The 19,228-nt window shown below is 41.9% G+C and overlaps 1 protein-coding gene across 1 annotated transcript in view; it reads left to right on the forward strand.

Moving 5' to 3' along the window:
• LOC135532587 (sialoadhesin-like) overlaps positions 1-1,098 on the forward strand; it is a 35,406-nt gene extending 34,308 nt beyond the window's left edge. The window contains exons 9-11 of the mRNA XM_064960063.1: positions 180-446; positions 719-758; positions 877-1,098. Coding sequence (XP_064816135.1) covers positions 180-446; positions 719-720 — 269 coding nt within the window. The 3' untranslated portion in view covers positions 721-758; positions 877-1,098. The remainder of the gene's footprint in view (positions 1-179; positions 447-718; positions 759-876) is intronic.
• Positions 1,099-19,228: the final 18,130 nt, after the last annotated feature.

The following is a 19,228-nucleotide window of genomic DNA, read 5'->3' on the forward strand; positions in this document are numbered from 1 at the left end:
AGTAACATCATGTTGGAAACTCAGAGCACGTGCTTTTAATTTTTCTCAATGTAATTATTTTAATCTATCTTGTAAAATGCGCTGATGTACTTTATTTGCTAAATCTAATGTCTTCAGAAAACCAAGATAATATATACTATAAACAAGATGTTCATGTCTTTTTAATGGTCCTTTACCAGATGGCCCAAAGAACACCTCGGTGTCAGTCAGTCCCTCTGGTGAAATAGTGGAGGACAGTTCAGTGACTCTAACCTGCAGCAGTGATGCCAACCCACCTGTGGACAAATACACCTGGTACAAGTTAACATACAAGGACATGTCGATGAAACATTCTGGACAGAGATACACCATCCTTAATATCAGCTCTGAGGACAGAGAGGGATACTACTGTGAGGCTCTGAACATTATAGGGAGAGAGACTATCCCTGTCCATATTAATGTTATATGTAAGTATGACACATTCTGTCTATTTTTGTGCTCTGTAATTTTACAGATTTCATTCTGACATCATGCATTTATAAACTCATGACCCGGCAGCAGTGTTTCCCTGGGTTCCTGTGGTGGGGGTGGGGGCTGTCCTGACTGCTGGAGCTCTTCTTGTCACCATCTTCTGCTTAATGAAGAGATGAGCCAGCCATTTACATCTACTGTATTAGTAACATATCAACTTCCACTAGAGGTCAGTAGAGAGCAGAACTCACTCTGTCCCTCATTACAGGAGATCCACAGGAGGAAGTGATGCCACAGCAGACACACTGGTAATAATGTCAACAACAGAAGTTATTTTAATCCTAATAACATAGAGTAAGAATATTAATTTACATAAAAATGTAGACAGTGGTTCGTAAAGTGCTAATTCAGAGTGTCTTCTTTCAGATTAAGGGACTCCCCCGTGACACAGACCCTCAGAGAGATGCTGAGCCCTCCGATTATGAGAACTGGAGCGAACCACCACAGAACCTGGACTGAAGAGAACCACCACAGAACCTGACTGAAGAGAACCACCACAGTACCTGGACTGAAGAGAACCACCACATAACCTGGACTGAAGAGAACCACCACAGAACCTGACTGAAGAGAACCACCACATAACCTGACTGAAGAGTACCACCACAGAACCTGGACTGAAGAGAACCACCACAGGACCTGGACTGAATAGAACCACCACAGGACCTGGACTGAGGAGAACCACCACAGGACCTGGACTGAGGAGAACCACCACAGAACCTGGACTGAAGAGAAGAACCACAGAACCTGGACTGAAGAGAAGCACGACAGAATCTGGACTGAAGACAAAAAAAATATATAAATAAATCTAAAATAAATATGATGGATTACACTTCTACTCTTTTACAATGGGACATTCCCCCAGGATGTATTACGTAATGTACCTTTCTCAGCAACTCGTTTGGATAATATTGAAAACAGCTGTTAATGTTTTGCTCTTGGATCTAGTTGCTCCTGACGTGTTAATTGATTTACTTTGTATTGCTGTCAGATTTTATTTTGCCATGGCATTCATGAAAATGAATATTAATAATATCATAATCACGCTTGTTTTATGGTGAAATTATTCATGATTATTTATTTACGATACAGTGTGATTCTGTGTAAATTATGCATTTAGTTGTAAATGAGCTCATAGTTGAAGAAAATACATTTTGCTTGAAATATTACAGCCGAGTCTGTCATTCTTTATCATCTGTTAACATGAACATCTTAAAAAGCTGAATTTATATAAGTATCCCACAATACAGTAGACGGTTATGATAATATTGTGTATGACATCATTGGTTGTCAAATATCTATATCTGCGTTCAACATTGCAGCCGACTTTTAAGGCAAGTCGAAACTGACTGATCTACAAATCTCCTTAGATGATAAATAACTCCTCCGTATTATTTGTTGATCAGTCAGCCAGTCACAATTTACCCACGATACAACACGGTGTTAATGCTCTTGAACACAGCCTGTATGATTGAGGAAGGGAGCACTCTCCGCATCCGCTTCTTGGTCTCTGACATAGAGTTGGACAGAGGGCACGTATTTGCTTTGCTATGATGGCTACTGTGACAACATGGGCAGCGTCATTGAGGGCTATCTTGATTTTAAGGTTGTTCATCTTTTAATTCTCCATCTTCTAGGACAGTCTGTAAATGCCTCTAACCATGCTAATACAGGCTTTGTGACATGTTCACCCTCTATTCAACTCTATGCTCCCTGACTACTTCATTGTCGTATCAACCACAGACCTGAAACCTCACACTGTGTTTGTTTCCTTGGACTCCCATTAAGTTGACTTACAAAACTTCTCACCTTAAAGTGAAATCAGTAGTTTCCCTGCCCTTTGTTTTGATCAAAAGTAGAGAGAAATGGAACCTCTCTCAAATTCATAAACAGCAAGGACTGACCATCCATGATATAAACATCATAGTGTTAATAACCATGTTGTCAGGCTGTATAGTGTTTTTTTACATTTACTTTATTTACAAACAGTAAAATAAACATATATTTTGGATTCTGATGGTGTACGACAGTTGAACTAAGCTCATGAGGCATTTATAAGTTATAAGTTATTTATCTGTTATTTTACCAGGTAAGTTGACTGAGCACATGTTATCATTTGCAGCAACGACCTGGGGAATAGTTGCAGGGGAGAGGAGGGGGATGAATGAGCCAATTGTAAACTGGGGATTATTAGGTGACCGTGATGGTTTGAGAATTTAGAAAGGACACCAGGGTTAACACCCCTACTCTTACGATAAGTGCCATGGGATCTTTAATGACCTCATATAGTCAGGACACCCGTTTAACGTCCAATCCAAAAGACGGCACCCTACACTGGGCAGTGTCTCCAATCACTGCCCTGGGGAATTGGGATATTTTTTTTAGACCAGAGGAAAGAGTGCCTCCTACTGGCCCTCCAACACCACTTCCAGCAGCATCTGGTCTCCAATCCAGGAACTGACCAGGACCAACCCTGCTTAGCTTCAGAAGCAAGCCAGCAGTGGTATGCAGGGTGGTACGCTGCTGGCAAAGTTATATTCTTTAACTATCAATTGGTGCAAGAAGGGATGGTGCAACTGCATATTGCCACTTTAACTCTGTTTTTACATTTAATAAAACCTTAAAATGCTGTATGTATATTTTCTGACTTGTTTGAAACCATGAACCATAGTCATCTGTTACAACCTGGACTCAGGGATGGACGTAACATAATAAACTTAAACCCAGTACTCCCAAATTAGTATGATATGTTACGTTTGGTATGGTAAGTATTAATTTGTTGATATCCATCATCCAAATTGGTTTTCATTATATATAATCCATGTGTAATGAATTGCAATTCGTACAATATGTTATGAATTTCCAATACGCATGATATATATGGTATTTCAATTTGATGTGGCTAACGTTAGCTAGGTGGCTAACGGTAACTAGGCTAGAGGTTCGGGGTTATGGTCTAGGTTAATATTAGAGTTAGGAGTTATGTTAATTGGTTAGGGGAAGGGGAAGGGTTAGCTAACATGCTAAGAATGTGCAAAGTAGCTAAAAGCTAATAAGTAGTTGCAAAGTTGCTAGTTAGCTAAAAATGTCAGTGATAAGATTCAAACCCGAGACCTTGGGGTTGCTAGACGCTCGCGTAATACAGTCAGACATCCACCATTCTTTTGTTTATTCCAGAAAAAACGGTCTGTCTCATATAATCATACCAAAAAGTAACATATCATACTAATTTGAGTGATTTTCATTTTACTATATTACGTCTAGGATATGAGACCAGCCTGTCTATTAAGGGCATGGTGATGCTATTGGAAGTTCCAGTATGTTGTTTTCTTTTGCTGTCTTGCATTGCATACTTTAGACAGTATTTCTGCATCTGAATCTGATAGTGAGGTATATACTGTACATATTCGTTTTGCATGAAATTATGTGCCGTGGGGGAAATCTTTGTAGGCTATACTCGGCCTTGTCTCAGGATGGTAAGTTGGTGGTTGAACATATCCCTCAAGTGGTGTGGGGGCTGTGCTTTGGCAAAGTGGGTGGGGCTATATCCTGCCTGTTTGGCCCTGTCCGGGGTTATAGTCGGATGGGGCCACAGTGTCTCCTGACCCCTCCTGTCTCAGCCTCCAGTATTTATGCATCAATAGTTTATGTGTCGGGGGGCTAGGGTCAGTCTGTTATATCTGGAGTATTCCTCCTGTCTTATCCAGTGTCATGTGTGAATTTAAGTATGCTCTCTCTAATTCTCTCTCTTTTTCTCTTTCTTTCTCTCTCTCGGAGGACCTAAGACCTGGGACCACGCATCAGGACCACCTAGCCTGATGTCTCCTTTACTGTCCCTAGTCCACCTGGTCGTGCTGCTGCTCCAGTTTTAACTGTTCTGCCTGTGGCTATGGAACCCTGACCTGTTCACCGGACATGCTACCTGTCCCAGACCTGCTGTCTTCAACTCTCTAGAGACAGCTGGAGCGGTAGAGAGACTCTGAATGATTGGCTATGAAAAGCCAACTGAAATTTAGTTCTGACCTGTTGCACCCTCAACAACCACTGTGATTATTATTATTTGACCCTGCTGGTAATCTATGAACATTTGAACATCTTGGCCATGTTCTGTTATAATCTCCACCCGGCACAGCCAGAAGAGGACTGGCCACCCCTCATAGCCTGGTTGTCTCGGTTTCTTCCAAGGTTCTGGCCTTTCGAGGGAGTTTTTCCTAGCCACCGTTCTTCTACACCTGCATTGCTTGCTGTTTGGGGTTTTAGGCTGGGTTTCTGTACAGCACTTTGTGACATCAGCTGATGTAAGAAGGGCTTTATAAATACATGTCATTGATTGATTGATGAGGGCTTTGAGAGTAATAGGCCTAAAGTTAGAGTGAAAGGAAGGGCTCGATTCAATCCGTATCCGGAAGTTCGGCACTATAGTGCCATTGAAATTTAAAGGCTATGTTCCCACGTTCGCAGAGACTGAATTCATGGTAAACACTGCATATATCTTCTCAAATCGGAAATTGGACCTCAGATGGGTCCTCAGATCCTCAAAAGGTTCTACATCTGCACCATCGAGAGCATTCTGACCGGTTGCATCATTGCTTGGTATGGCAACTGCTTGGCCTCCGACCGCAGGGCACTACAGAGGGTAGTGCGTATGGCCCAGTACATCATTGGAGTCAAGCTTGCTGCCATCCAGGGCCTCTATACCATACAGAGTCAGAGTAAGGCCCGAAAAATTGTCAAAGACTCCAGCCACCCTAGTCATAGACTGTTCTCTCTGCTACCGCAAAGCAAGCGGTACCGGAGCGCCGGGTGGAAGTCTAGGTCCAAGAGGCTTCTAAACAGCTTCTACCACCAAGCCATAATACTCCTGAACATCTAATCAAATTGTTAACCAGACTATTTGAATTGCCCCCCCCCACCCTGCCACTCTCTGTTATTATCTATGCAAAGTCACTTTAATAACTCCTACATGTACATATCACCTCAATTACCTCGACTAACCGGTGCCCCTGCACATGGACTCTGTACCGGTATCCCCTGTATATAGTCTAGCTATTCTTACTTTACTGTTCTTCAGTGATACGGATTGAATCGAGCCGTAAGAATGATTGAGTATATGCTTCATAAGAGCTTCAAGGGTAGGCTAGTATAAACATGAGACACAGTGATGGTGGGTTGTGATTAGGAGTAGTATTAACATGAGACACATTGATGGTGGGTTGTGATTAGGAGTAGTATAAACATGAGACACAGTGATGGTGGGTTGTGTATAGGAGTAGTATAAACATGAGACACAGTGATGGTGGGTTGTGTATAGGAGTAGTATTAACATGAGACACAGTGATGGTGGGTTGTGTTTAGGAGTAGTATAAACATGAGACACAGTGATGGTGGGTTGTGTATAGGAGTAGTATTAACATGAGACACAGTGATGGTGGGTTGTGTTTAGGAGTAGTATAAACATGAGACACAGTGATGGTGGGTTGTGTTTAGGAGTAGTATAAACATGAGACACAGTGATGGTGGGTTGTGTTTAGGAGTAGTATAAACATGAGACACAGTGATGGTGGGTTGTGTTTAGGAGTAGTATAAACATGAGACACAGTGATGGTGGGTTGTGTTTAGGAGTAGTATAAACATGAGACACAGTGATGGTGGGTTGTGTTTAGGAGTAGTATAAACATGAGACACAGTGATGGTGGGTGGTGTTTAGGAGTAGTATAAACATGAGACACAGTGATGGTGGGTTGTGTTTAGGAGTAGTATTAACATGAGACACAGTGATGGTGGGTTGTGTTTAGGAGTAGTATAAACATGAGACACAGTGATGGTGGGTTGTGTTTAGGAGTAGTATAAACATGAGACACAGTGATGGTGGGTTGTGTTTAGGAGTAGTATAAACATGAGACACAGTGATGGTGGGTGGTGTTTAGGAGTAGTATAAACATGAGACACAGTGATGGTGGGTTGTGTTTAGGAGTAGTATTAACATGAGACACAGTGATGGTGGGTTGTGTATAGGAGTAGTATAAACATGAGACACAGTGATGGTGGGTTGTGTTTAGGAGTAGTATTAACATGAGACACAGTGATGGTGGGTTGTGTTTAGGAGTAGTATAAACATGAGACACAGTGATGGTGGGTTGTGTTTAGGAGTAGTATTAACATGAGACACAGTGATGGTGGGTTGTGTTTAGGAGTGGTATTAACATGAGACACAGTGATGGTGGGTTGTGTTAAGGAGTAGTATTAACAAGAGACACAGTGATGGTGGGTTGTGTTTAGGAGTGGTATTAACATGAGACACAGTGATGGTGGGTTGTGTTAAGGAGTAGTATTAACAAGAGACACAGTGATGGTGTGTTGTGTTTAGGAGTAGTATTAACAAGAGACACAGTGATGGTGGGTTGTGTTTAGGAGTAGTATTAACAAGAGACACAGTGATGGTGTGTTATGTTTAGGAGTAGTATTAACAAGAGACACAGTGATGGTGTGTTGTGTTTAGGAGTAGTATTAACAAGAGACACAGTGATGGTGTGTTGTGTTTAGGAGTAGTATTAACAAGAGACACAGTGATGGTGGGTTGTGTTAAGGAGTAGTATTAACATGAGACAGTGATGGTGGGTTGTGTATAGGAGTAGTATTAACATGAGACTCAGTGATGGTGGGTTGTGTTTAGGAGTAGTACTAACATGAGACAGTGATGGTGGATTGTGTTTAGGAGTAGTATTAACATGAGACACAGTGATGGTGGGTTGTGTTTAGGAGTAGTATTAACATGAGACAGTGATGGTGGGTTGTGTTTAGGAGTAGTATTAGCATGAGACACAGTGATGGTGTGGTTGTGTGTAGGAGTAGTATAAACATGAGACACAGTGATGGTGGGTTGTGGTTAGGAGTAGTATAAACATGAGACACAGTGATGGTGGGTTGTGTTTAGGAGTAGTGTTAACATGAGACACAGTGATGGTGGGTTGTGTTTAGGAGTAGTATGAACATGAGACAGTGATGGTGGGTTGTGTGTAGGAGTAGTATTAACATGAGACACAGTGATAGTGGTTGTGTTTAGGAGTAGTATTAACATGAGACACAGTGATAGTGGGTTGTGTTTAGGAGTAGTATAAACATGAGACACAGTGATGGTGGGTTGTGTTTAGGAGTAGTATAAACATGAGACACAGTGATGGTGGGTTGTGTTTAGGAGTAGTATAAACATGAGACACAGTGATGGTGGGTTGTGTTTAGGAGTAGTATAAACATGAGACACAGTGATGGTGGGTGGTGTTTAGGAGTAGTATAAACATGAGACACAGTGATGGTGGGTTGTGTATAGGAGTAGTATTAACATGAGACACAGTGATGGTGGGTTGTGTTTAGGAGTAGTATAAACATGAGACACAGTGATGGTGGGTTGTGTTTAGGAGTAGTATAAACATGAGACACAGTGATGGTGGGTTGTGTTTAGGAGTAGTATAAACATGAGACACAGTGATGGTGGGTTGTGTTTAGGAGTAGTATAAACATGAGACACAGTGATGGTGGGTTGTGTTTAGGAGTAGTATAAACATGAGACACAGTGATGGTGGGTTGTGTTTAGGAGTAGTATAAACATGAGACACAGTGATGGTGGGTGGTGTTTAGGAGTAGTATAAACATGAGACACAGTGATGGTGGGTTGTGTTTAGGAGTAGTATTAACATGAGACACAGTGATGGTGGGTTGTGTTTAGGAGTAGTATAAACATGAGACACAGTGATGGTGGGTTGTGTTTAGGAGTAGTATAAACATGAGACACAGTGATGGTGGGTTGTGTTTAGGAGTAGTATAAACATGAGACACAGTGATGGTGGGTGGTGTTTAGGAGTAGTATAAACATGAGACACAGTGATGGTGGGTTGTGTTTAGGAGTAGTATTAACATGAGACACAGTGATGGTGGGTTGTGTATAGGAGTAGTATAAACATGAGACACAGTGATGGTGGGTTGTGTTTAGGAGTAGTATTAACATGAGACACAGTGATGGTGGGTTGTGTTTAGGAGTAGTATAAACATGAGACACAGTGATGGTGGGTTGTGTTTAGGAGTAGTATTAACATGAGACACAGTGATGGTGGGTTGTGTTTAGGAGTGGTATTAACATGAGACACAGTGATGGTGGGTTGTGTTAAGGAGTAGTATTAACAAGAGACACAGTGATGGTGGGTTGTGTTTAGGAGTGGTATTAACATGAGACACAGTGATGGTGGGTTGTGTTAAGGAGTAGTATTAACAAGAGACACAGTGATGGTGTGTTGTGTTAGGAGTAGTATTAACAAGAGACACAGTGATGGTGGGTTGTGTTTAGGAGTAGTATTAACAAGAGACACAGTGATGGTGTGTTATGTTTAGGAGTAGTATTAACAAGAGACACAGTGATGGTGTGTTGTGTTTAGGAGTAGTATTAACAAGAGACACAGTGATGGTGTGTTGTGTTTAGGAGTAGTATTAACAAGAGACACAGTGATGGTGGGTTGTGTTAAGGAGTAGTATTAACATGAGACAGTGATGGTGGGTTGTGTATAGGAGTAGTATTAACATGAGACTCAGTGATGGTGGGTTGTGTTTAGGAGTAGTACTAACATGAGACAGTGATGGTGGATTGTGTTTAGGAGTAGTATTAACATGAGACACAGTGATGGTGGGTTGTGTTTAGGAGTAGTATTAACATGAGACAGTGATGGTGGGTTGTGTTTAGGAGTAGTATTAGCATGAGACACAGTGATGGTGTGGTTGTGTGTAGGAGTAGTATAAACATGAGACACAGTGATGGTGGGTTGTGGTTAGGAGTAGTATAAACATGAGACACAGTGATGGTGGGTTGTGTTTAGGAGTAGTGTTAACATGAGACACAGTGATGGTGGGTTGTGTTTAGGAGTAGTATGAACATGAGACAGTGATGGTGGGTTGTGTGTAGGAGTAGTATTAACATGAGACACAGTGATAGTGGTTGTGTTTAGGAGTAGTATTAACATGAGACACAGTGATAGTGGGTTGTGTTTAGGAGTAGTATAAACATGAGACACAGTGATGGTGGGTTGTGTTTAGGAGTAGTATAAACATGAGACACAGTGATGGTGGGTTGTGTTTAGGAGTAGTATAAACATGAGACACAGTGATGGTGGGTTGTGTTTAGGAGTAGTATAAACATGAGACACAGTGATGGTGGGTGGTGTTTAGGAGTAGTATAAACATGAGACACAGTGATGGTGGGTTGTGTTTAGGAGTAGTATTAACATGAGACACAGTGATGGTGGGTTGTGTATAGGAGTAGTATAAACATGAGACACAGTGATGGTGGGTTGTGTTTAGGAGTAGTATTAACATGAGACACAGTGATGGTGGGTTGTGTTAAGGAGTAGTATTAACAAGAGACACAGTGATGGTGTGTTGTGTTTAGGAGTAGTATTAACAAGAGACACAGTGATGGTGGGTTGTGTTTAGGAGTAGTATTAACAAGAGACACAGTGATGGTGTGTTATGTTTAGGAGTAGTATTAACAAGAGACACAGTGATGGTGTGTTGTGTTTAGGAGTAGTATTAACAAGAGACACAGTGATGGTGTGTTGTGTTTAGGAGTAGTATTAACAAGAGACACAGTGATGGTGGGTTGTGTTAAGGAGTAGTATTAACATGAGACAGTGATGGTGGGTTGTGTATAGGAGTAGTATTAACATGAGACTCAGTGATGTTGGGTTGTGTTTAGGAGTAGTACTAACATGAGACAGTGATGGTGGATTGTGTTTAGGAGTAGTATTAACATGAGACACAGTGATGGTGGGTTGTGTTTAGGAGTAGTATTAACATGATACAGTGATGGTGGGTTGTGTTTAGGAGTAGTATTAGCATGAGACACAGTGATGGTGTGGTTGTGTGTAGGAGTAGTATAAACATGAGACACAGTGATGGTGGGTTGTGGTTAGGAGTAGTATAAACATGAGACACAGTGATGGTGGGTTGTGTTTAGGAGTAGTGTTAACATGAGACACAGTGATGGTGGGTTGTGTTTAGGAGTAGTATAAACATGAGACAGTGATGGTGGGTTGTGTGTAGGAGTAGTATTAACATGAGACACAGTGATAGTGGTTGTGTTTAGGAGTAGTATTAACATGAGACACAGTGATAGTGGTTGTGTTTAGGAGTAGTATTAACATGAGACACAGTGATGGTGGATTGTGTTTAGGAGTAGTACTAACATGAGGCACAGTGATGGTGGGTTGTGTTTAGGAGTAGTATTAACATGTGACACAGTGATGGTGGGTTGTGTTTAGGAGTAGTATTAGCATGAGACACAGTGATGGTGTGGTTGTGTGTAGGAGTAGTATTAACAAGAGACACAGTGATGGTGTGTTGTGTTTAGGAGTAGTATTAACAAGAGACACAGTGATGGTGTGTTGTGTTTAGGAGTAGTATTAACAAGAGACACAGTGATGGTGTGTTGTGTTTAGGAGTAGTATTAACAAGAGACACAGTGATGGTGTGTTGTGTTTAGGAGTAGTATTAACAAGAGACACAGTGATGGTGTGTTGTGTTTAGGAGTAGTATTAACAAGAGACACAGTGATGGTGTGTTGTGTTTAGGAGTAGTATTAACAAGAGACACAGTGATGGTGGGTTGTGTTTAGGAGTAGTATTAACATGAGACAGTGATGGTGGGTTGTGTTTAGGAGTAGTATTAACATGAGACAGTGATGGTGGGTTGTTTTTAGGAGTAGTATTAACATGAGACAGTGATGGTGGGTTGTGTTTAGGAGTAGTGTTAACATGAGACACAGTGATGGTGGGTTGTGTTTAGGAGTAGTATTAGCATGAGACACCGTGATGGTGTGGTTGTGTGTAGGAGTAGTATAAACATGAGACACAGTGATGGTGGGTTGTGGTTAGGAGTAGTATAAACATGAGACACAGTGATGGTGGGTTGTGTTTAGGAGTAGTGTTAACATGAGACACAGTGATGGTGGGTTGTGTTTAGGAGTAGTACTAACATGAGACAGTGATGGTGGATTGTGTTTAGGAGTAGTATTAACATGAGACACAGTGATGGTGGGTTGTGTTTAGGAGTAGTATTAACATGAGACAGTGATGGTGGGTTGTGTTTAGGAGTAGTATTAACATGAGACAGTGATGGTGGGTTGTGTTTAGGAGTAGTGTTAACATGAGACACAGTGATGGTGGGTTGTGTTTAGGAGTAGTATTAGCATGAGACACAGTGATGGTGTGGTTGTGTGTAGGAGTAGTATTAACATGAGACACAGTGATGGTGGGCTGTGTTAAGGAGTAGTATTAACAAGAGACACAGTGATGGTGTGTTGTGTTTAGGAGTAGTATTAACAAGAGACACAGTGATGGTGTGTTGTGTTTAGGAGTAGTATTAACAAGAGACACAGTGATGGTGTGTTGTGTTTAGGAGTAGTATTAACAAGAGACACAGTGATGGTGGGTTGTGTTTAGGAGTAGTATTAACATGAGACAGTGATGGTGGGTTGTGTTTAGGAGTAGTATTAACATGAGACACAGTGATGGTGGGTTGTGTTTAGGAGTAGTATTAACATGAGACACAGTGATGTTGGGTTGTGTTTAGGAGTAGTATTAACATGAGACACAGTGATGGTGTGTTGTGTTTTGGAGTAGTATTAACATGAGACACAGTTATGGTGGGTTGTGTTTAGGAGTAGTATAAACATGAGACACAGTGATGGTGGGTTGTGATTTTGTTGGTTTAGATGCACACACTCAGTGTCACTTCCCTGTTCTACTTTCCTGTCTGTCCTCTGACAGGCCTCCTGAATCATATCAGAAATCTATATATGCACATTACACTGTTCAGAACATGTTCCTCTGTTGCTCAGTTAGTAGAACATGGCACCTGCAACGTTATGGGTTTCGTTCCTGGGACCACCCATAGGTAAAATATGTGTACAAAGACTGTACATTACTTTTGATAACTAAATGGCAAAATTTATGGACAGCAGACTACAATAGACCACACAGTCAGTACAGCAGGCTGTGGTGATGTTCAATCATGCCTCTCCTAGATACAGCTTCTACCAGCACTGTACAACAGAGGAGGCTGGTATACAGGTGGATGGGATCATTATAATGGCTGGAATGACAGGAACATCATTCAATTTATTCCCATTACTTCCCAGATGAATGAGGACATCATGAGGACTGGAGGCTGCAGTAATGTTGAGATGCCAGTAGGTGGAGCTCTAGTCTAGATCACTGAACCTTCAGTACCACTGAAAACACTGGGTGTTTAAATTGAATGGGTTCTAATTGAATAACATCATGGAACTTTAACCTGTATATACAGAACTCAGAAAGGCAAGGCAGGTCATTAAAATGTTAACGTTATAAATAGTTTAGTCAACACATTGTTTACATGGTTCTGTATGTAGTATAAAAGACCACAGTGAAAATTGACACATGTTTTAAATAAAATTAATATATGCCCAGACTTGTCTTTTACAAAATTTCTGTTCAAATACAGTAACAGCCCTTTTCTGGCGTGTTGGTCTGGTTGTCATGGATGTTAATGTCTTTAATCAACAGGAAGGACAGTTCTGCATCCACTACTTGTGTTCTGACTGCTTTTATACGGTTTCAACACTTACTTCTTGTTTTCACTCACTACCAGACAGTTGACTCACTGTACAAGACCTCTCCTCTTCACTTCACTCTGGAAGTACTCTTGACAATATCTTGAAATATAGTTTTTGGTTATTTGTTTTTAGTCATAAGTCAAATACTTGAGGGTAATGTATCATTTGTGTGTATGTGTGTGTGTGTCTGTGTGCGTGTGTGTGTGTGTGTGTGTGTGTGTGTGTGTGTGTGTGTGTGTGTGTGTGTGTGTGTGTGTGTGCGATAGAAAGAGAGTGAGAGAGTGAAAGTCACTGGCTGTTTAGCCTCACAGCTTGGGGATAGGTGCTGTCATTGAACCTGGTGGTCAGTCTTTAGTCACTGGCTGTTTAGCCTCACAGCTTGAGGATAGGTGCTGTCATTGTACCTGGTGGTCAGTCTTTAGTCACTGGCTGTTTAGCCTCACAGCTTGAGGATAGGTGCTGTCATTGAACCTGGTGGTCAGTCTTTAGTCACTGGCTGTTTAGCCTCACAGCTTGGGGATAGGTGCTGTCATTGTACCTGGTGGTCAGTCTTTAGTCACTGGCTGTTTAGCCTCACAGCTTGAGGATAGGTGCTGTCATTGAACCTGGTGGTCAGTCTTTAGTCACTGGCTGTTTAGCCTCACAGCTTGGGGATAGGTGCTGTCATTGTACCTGGTGGTCAGTCTTTAGTCACTGGCTGTTTAGCCTCACAGCTTGGGGATAGGTGCTGTCATTGTACCTGGTGGTCAGTCTTTAGTCACTGGCTGTTTAGCCTCACAGCTTGGTGATAGCAGTTATCATTGAACCTGGTGGTCAGTCTTTAGGCTGCTGTACAGCTTGACGGACTGTAGAGGATTGAACATTTATCCTCCTATATTTTGGGTTCTGAGAATAAAACAGCTTCAGAACAATCAATGTATAAATATGTGTTTACAGTAATACAGATCTGTTCAATATGTGGTTGTTGTTGTTGTTGATGATGATGTTGATGATGACTACTGTATATATTAGGAATTTATTTGTTGCATCATGTCAGTTTAAGTAGAGACACGTAGACAGACATGCAACACGTCACACACATTACATACATAGTGCAGTAGACTTACAGACAGACATTATTCACATAGACAACCATTTGGCACAATACAACACAACACAATATGAGCCTGGTTCATTTTCAGTAATGAGGTCCTGTACCCCATTTACAGTTTCTACTTCAATGTATCAGGTGGAGTTATTCACCAGCTATAGAGTGAGTTGTTGTTTATGTTTCTAAGCCTGCAGGGTGGGAGATGCAACAATGGCCTTGAGAACAGCAGGAAGTGTGTTGGTGGTCTTTCTCTGGTCTGTGACAGGTATGGTCTCATTCATAACTTATATGTTGGTCAATCTACAGACATTTGTATTACATTTGCTTGTGTTCTGTTAGGCATCTCCACTTCACTTTAAATAGTTATGTTTCACACCTCACTGAGTGATGATTTTCTGTGGTTTCCAATATGGCAACAAAGTGTGGACAAACCCTAAACAAAGTGTGAGCCAGAATACCTTGTTCTAATTCTGATACCATTGTGATGTCTAACTGTGTTTCAGTGGTACTGGGTCAGAATGGCTGGAGTGTGACATACACCACTCAGAGTATCTGTACCTTGAAGGGGTCATCAGTGGATCTGTTCTGCTCTTACACATATCCCAGAGGTAAAGTCACAACAACACTCTGGTTCACTAAAATGGAGGCTGGTATAGAACCTGAAGATCTAGGTCAGGACCCAGAGTATGCAGGTCGTCTGGTGTATCATGGAGATAAGAAGAAAGACTGTACCCTGACAATCACAGACCTGAGAGAGAGAGACTCAGCTACGTATTGGTTCAGACTATTAACAGATCAGGATGGAGGGAAATATTCTGGAAGTCCTGGAGTCACTCTGTCTGTCACAGGTACATTCAATATAGTTAAACTGTTGAATTCCATTTAGTTCAGGAAAATTGTCTTGGTTTGTATTTATGTCTGTATAACATAGGATTTCTTCCATCTTTGTATTAGAGTGATAAGTCAGTGATAAAGGGATTTCCAGTGATATTGTTTTTTCTCCAGGTCTTCAGGTGAAGGTGACTGGTGGACATCAGGATAAGACACTGACCTGTAGCACCACCTGTACTCTGACTGACAACCCCACCTACATCTGGTACAAGAACGGACAACATCTAGATGAGAGCACCTCCCCCCAGTACAAAGACTCAGTCTCCAGTAACTATGAAGACAGTTACTCCTGTGCTGTAAAAGGCCACGAGAATCTCCATTCTCCTGCAATGTGTAAGTCTGGACTTTTTTAATACAAAAATGTCATATAAATACAATTTTGTTCAGGTCTTGAGTCTTATCAATTAATATTGATCATTATTTAATAATGATGGTTGTCACAAATGTAAACTGTTAATGTTTCGGCCGTGAAAAGAGGACCAAGGTGCAGCGTGATGAGTGTACATTTTCTTTTATTTGATAAAAACGCCGAACAAAACAAGAAACACTACAAAAACAAGCCGTGAAGCTGAAGGCTATGTGCCCTAAACGAAGACAACTTCCCACAAAGACAGGTGGAAAAAATGGCTACCTAAGTGTAGTTCTCAATCAGAGACAACGAGAGACAGTTGCCACTGTTGAGAACCACACCTGGCCAAACACAAAGAAATAGAAAACATAGAAATAAAGACACTAGAATGCCCACCCAAGTCACACCCTGACCTAACCAAAATTGAGCATAAAAGCCTCTATGGCCAGGGTGTGACAGTAACCCCCCCCGGCCTCATAACCTGAATCTAAAGGGGAGGGTCCGGGTGGGCTTCCTTCACGGCGGCGGCTTTGGTGCGGGACAGAAACCCCCCTCCGCCTCTGGCTCCACCCACTTTGGTGGCGCCTCTGGTGAGAGCGGAGCGGGCCCCGGACTGGGCACCCTCGCTGGAGGCCTTCGCTGGAGGCTCCGGACTGGAGGCTTTCGTTGGAGGCTTCGTACCATGGATCGTCGTTGGAGGCTTCGTGCCATGGATCGTCGCTGGAGGCTTCGTGTCATGGATCGTCGCTGGAGGCTTCGTGCCATGGATTGTCGCTGGAGGCTTCGTGCCATGGATTGTCGCTGGAGGCTTCGTGCCATGGATCATCACTGGAGGGAGGAGACGTATGGGCAGTCTGGTACGTTGAGCTGCCACAGGGCTCACCAGGCCGGTGAGCCCTGTAAGCACGGGGAGTTGGCTCAGGTCTCCAACCTGACTCAGCCACACTCGCCGTTTCCCCCCAAAACATTTGCCTCTCGGGCTTCATTGCTAGCCGGGTCCCTTCGTAACGCTGCCGCTCTGCTCTTGCTGCCTCCAGTTCCTCCCGTGGACAGCGATACTCCCCAGCCTGCCTCCAGGGTAACTTACCGTCCAGGATCTCCTCCCAAGTACATGAATCCTGGACACGCTACTCCTCCTTACCACGCTGCTTGGTCCGTTGTTGGTGGTGGGAAGTTCTGTCACGGCCGTGAAAAGAAGAGGACCAAGGTGCAGCGTTGTGAGCGTATATTTTCATTTATTTAATAAAAATGATGACGAACGAAACACTACAAAAACAAACCGTGAAGCTAAAGGCTATGTTCCCTAAACAAAGTCAACTTCCCACAAAGACAGGTGGAAAAAAGGACTACCTAAGTATTGTTCTCAATCAGAAACAACGCTAGACAGCTGCCACTGATTGAGAACCACACCTGGCCAAACACCAAGAAATATAAAACATAGAAATAAAAACGCTGGAATGCCAACCCCAGTCACACCATGGCCTAACCAAAATAGAAAATTAAAGCCTCTCTATGGTGGGCGTGACAGTTAAACTTGTTTGTTTTTCTACTTTATAAACAACATCAGTGTATACTGGTAGATATTGTCATGAAAGATTTATCTAAGGTGTTATATTGTCTTCTTGTATTTCAGGTCAGAAGTGTTGGAGTGTGACTTACACCCATCAGAGTATCTGTGCTTTGAAGGGGTCAACAGTGGACATATCCTGCTCTTACACATATCCCAGTTACCATGAGATCAAACAAGCTTTCTGGTTTACTAAATGGTCTGGTCTGGAGGCTGAAGATCTGAGCTCAGTGCCAGGGTATGAGGGTCATATAGAGTACCTTGGGGATAAGGAGAGTGACTGTACCCTGAGAATCACAGACCTGAGATTGAATGACTCTGCAGGGTACAGGTTCAGATTCATAACATCTGGAGGAAAGTATTCTGGCTCACCTGTCTCCCTGACTATCACAGGTAAACTGTCACTCATCTCACATCTATTACAGTAATTGCCTTATTTAGGGAAGTCATACAGACACAGTAGTGGTATGTGATGGAAAAATACCAAATGTAGTATTTCACATAAGAGGACATACTTCACATTGAACAAAAATATAAACGCAACATATAAGGTGTTTGTCCCCTGTTTCATGAGTTTAAATAAAATATCCCCAAAAATTGCCATACGCACAAAAACCTTTTCTCTCAACTTTTGTGCAAACATTTGTGTACATCCCTGTTAGCGAGAATTTCTCCTTGGCCAGGATAATCCATTCACCTGACAGGTGTGACATATTAAGAAGCTGATTAAACAGCATGATCACAACACAGGTGCACCTTGTGCTGGGGACAATAATATGCCACTCTAAAATGTGCAGTTTTGTCACATAACACAATGCCACAGATGTCTCATGTTCTGAGGGAGTATGCAGCTGGCATGCTGACTGCAGGAATAGACACCAGAGCTGCTGCCAGATAATTTGATGTTAATTTCTCTACCATAATTCACCTCCAATGACGTTTTTGAGAATTTGTCAGTAGTTCCAACCGGCCTCACAACCGCAGACCACGTGTATGGCCACAATCAACACCCTGATCAACTCTATGCAAAGGAGATGTGTCGCGCTGCATGAGGCAAATGGTTGTCATACTACTGGTTTTCTGATTCACGCCCCTACCTTTTTTTTAAGGTATCTGTGACCAACAGATGGATTTCTGTATTCCGAATCATGTGAATTCCATAGATTAGGGCTTAAGGAACTTATTGAAATTTCAAGGACGGATTACCTTATTTGAAATATTACTCAGTAAAATCTTTGAAATTGTTGCATGTGTGAAACAAGCATTTCGCTACACACAATCTTTCGCTACACTTGCATTAACATCTGCTAACCATGTGTATGTGACCAATAAAGGTTATTTGATGTTGTGTTTATATTTTTCTTGGTGGTATTAGATAGATACGAATAATAACAGAGTTATGTTGAACACTAACTTATATCCCGGGTGACATGGCTGAATGTATGACGCATAAAACAGGCCAGTCAAGTTCTTCCACACCGATCTCGACAATCCATTTCTGTATGGACCTCACTTTGTGGGGGGCATTGGAAAGAGTCCTCAAACGGTTGGAAGTTGGAAGCACAGAATCTTCTAGAATGTCATTGTTTGCTGTAGCACTAAGATTTCCCTTCACTGGAACGAAAGCGCCTAGCCCAAACCATGAAAAACAGCCCAGACCATTATTCCTCCTCCACCAAACTTGACAGTGGGCACTATGCATTGGGACAGGTAACGTTAATTTAGCTCATGAAACACTTTACCTGTTGCATTCATATTTCTGTTCAGTGTAGTTGAAACAAAGACCTGAGAGAGACTGTCATGTATTATCTATATAATAGTTGAATCAGATCCAGGAGGGCAGTATGACATGGAGTTACTCTGTCACAGGTAATACCGTGTAAATACTAGAGTAATTCAATACAAATGTGCCTCATCAATCTACGGACTAACATAATTTGAATTCAAACAAAATGAATAGTTTTACTGTAGGTTAGTTCAACATATCTTGATTTGGTTTATTCAGTATAAGGGTCAGGATGATAGTCTGTACAGACTATAATAGGACTGGTTTGCATCATTTCTTCAGAAGAGAACTCAATAAAGTCATACAGTATTTTCATGTGTTGTATTTCTCTCCAGATCTTCAGGTAAAGATGACATCTTCACTGTTTTCAAGACAGGTGACACTGACCTGTATCACCACCTGTA

The sequence above is a fragment of the Oncorhynchus masou genome, unplaced genomic scaffold (assembly GCF_036934945.1).
Source record: "Oncorhynchus masou masou isolate Uvic2021 unplaced genomic scaffold, UVic_Omas_1.1 unplaced_scaffold_1923, whole genome shotgun sequence".
NCBI lineage: Eukaryota > Metazoa > Chordata > Actinopteri > Salmoniformes > Salmonidae > Oncorhynchus > Oncorhynchus masou.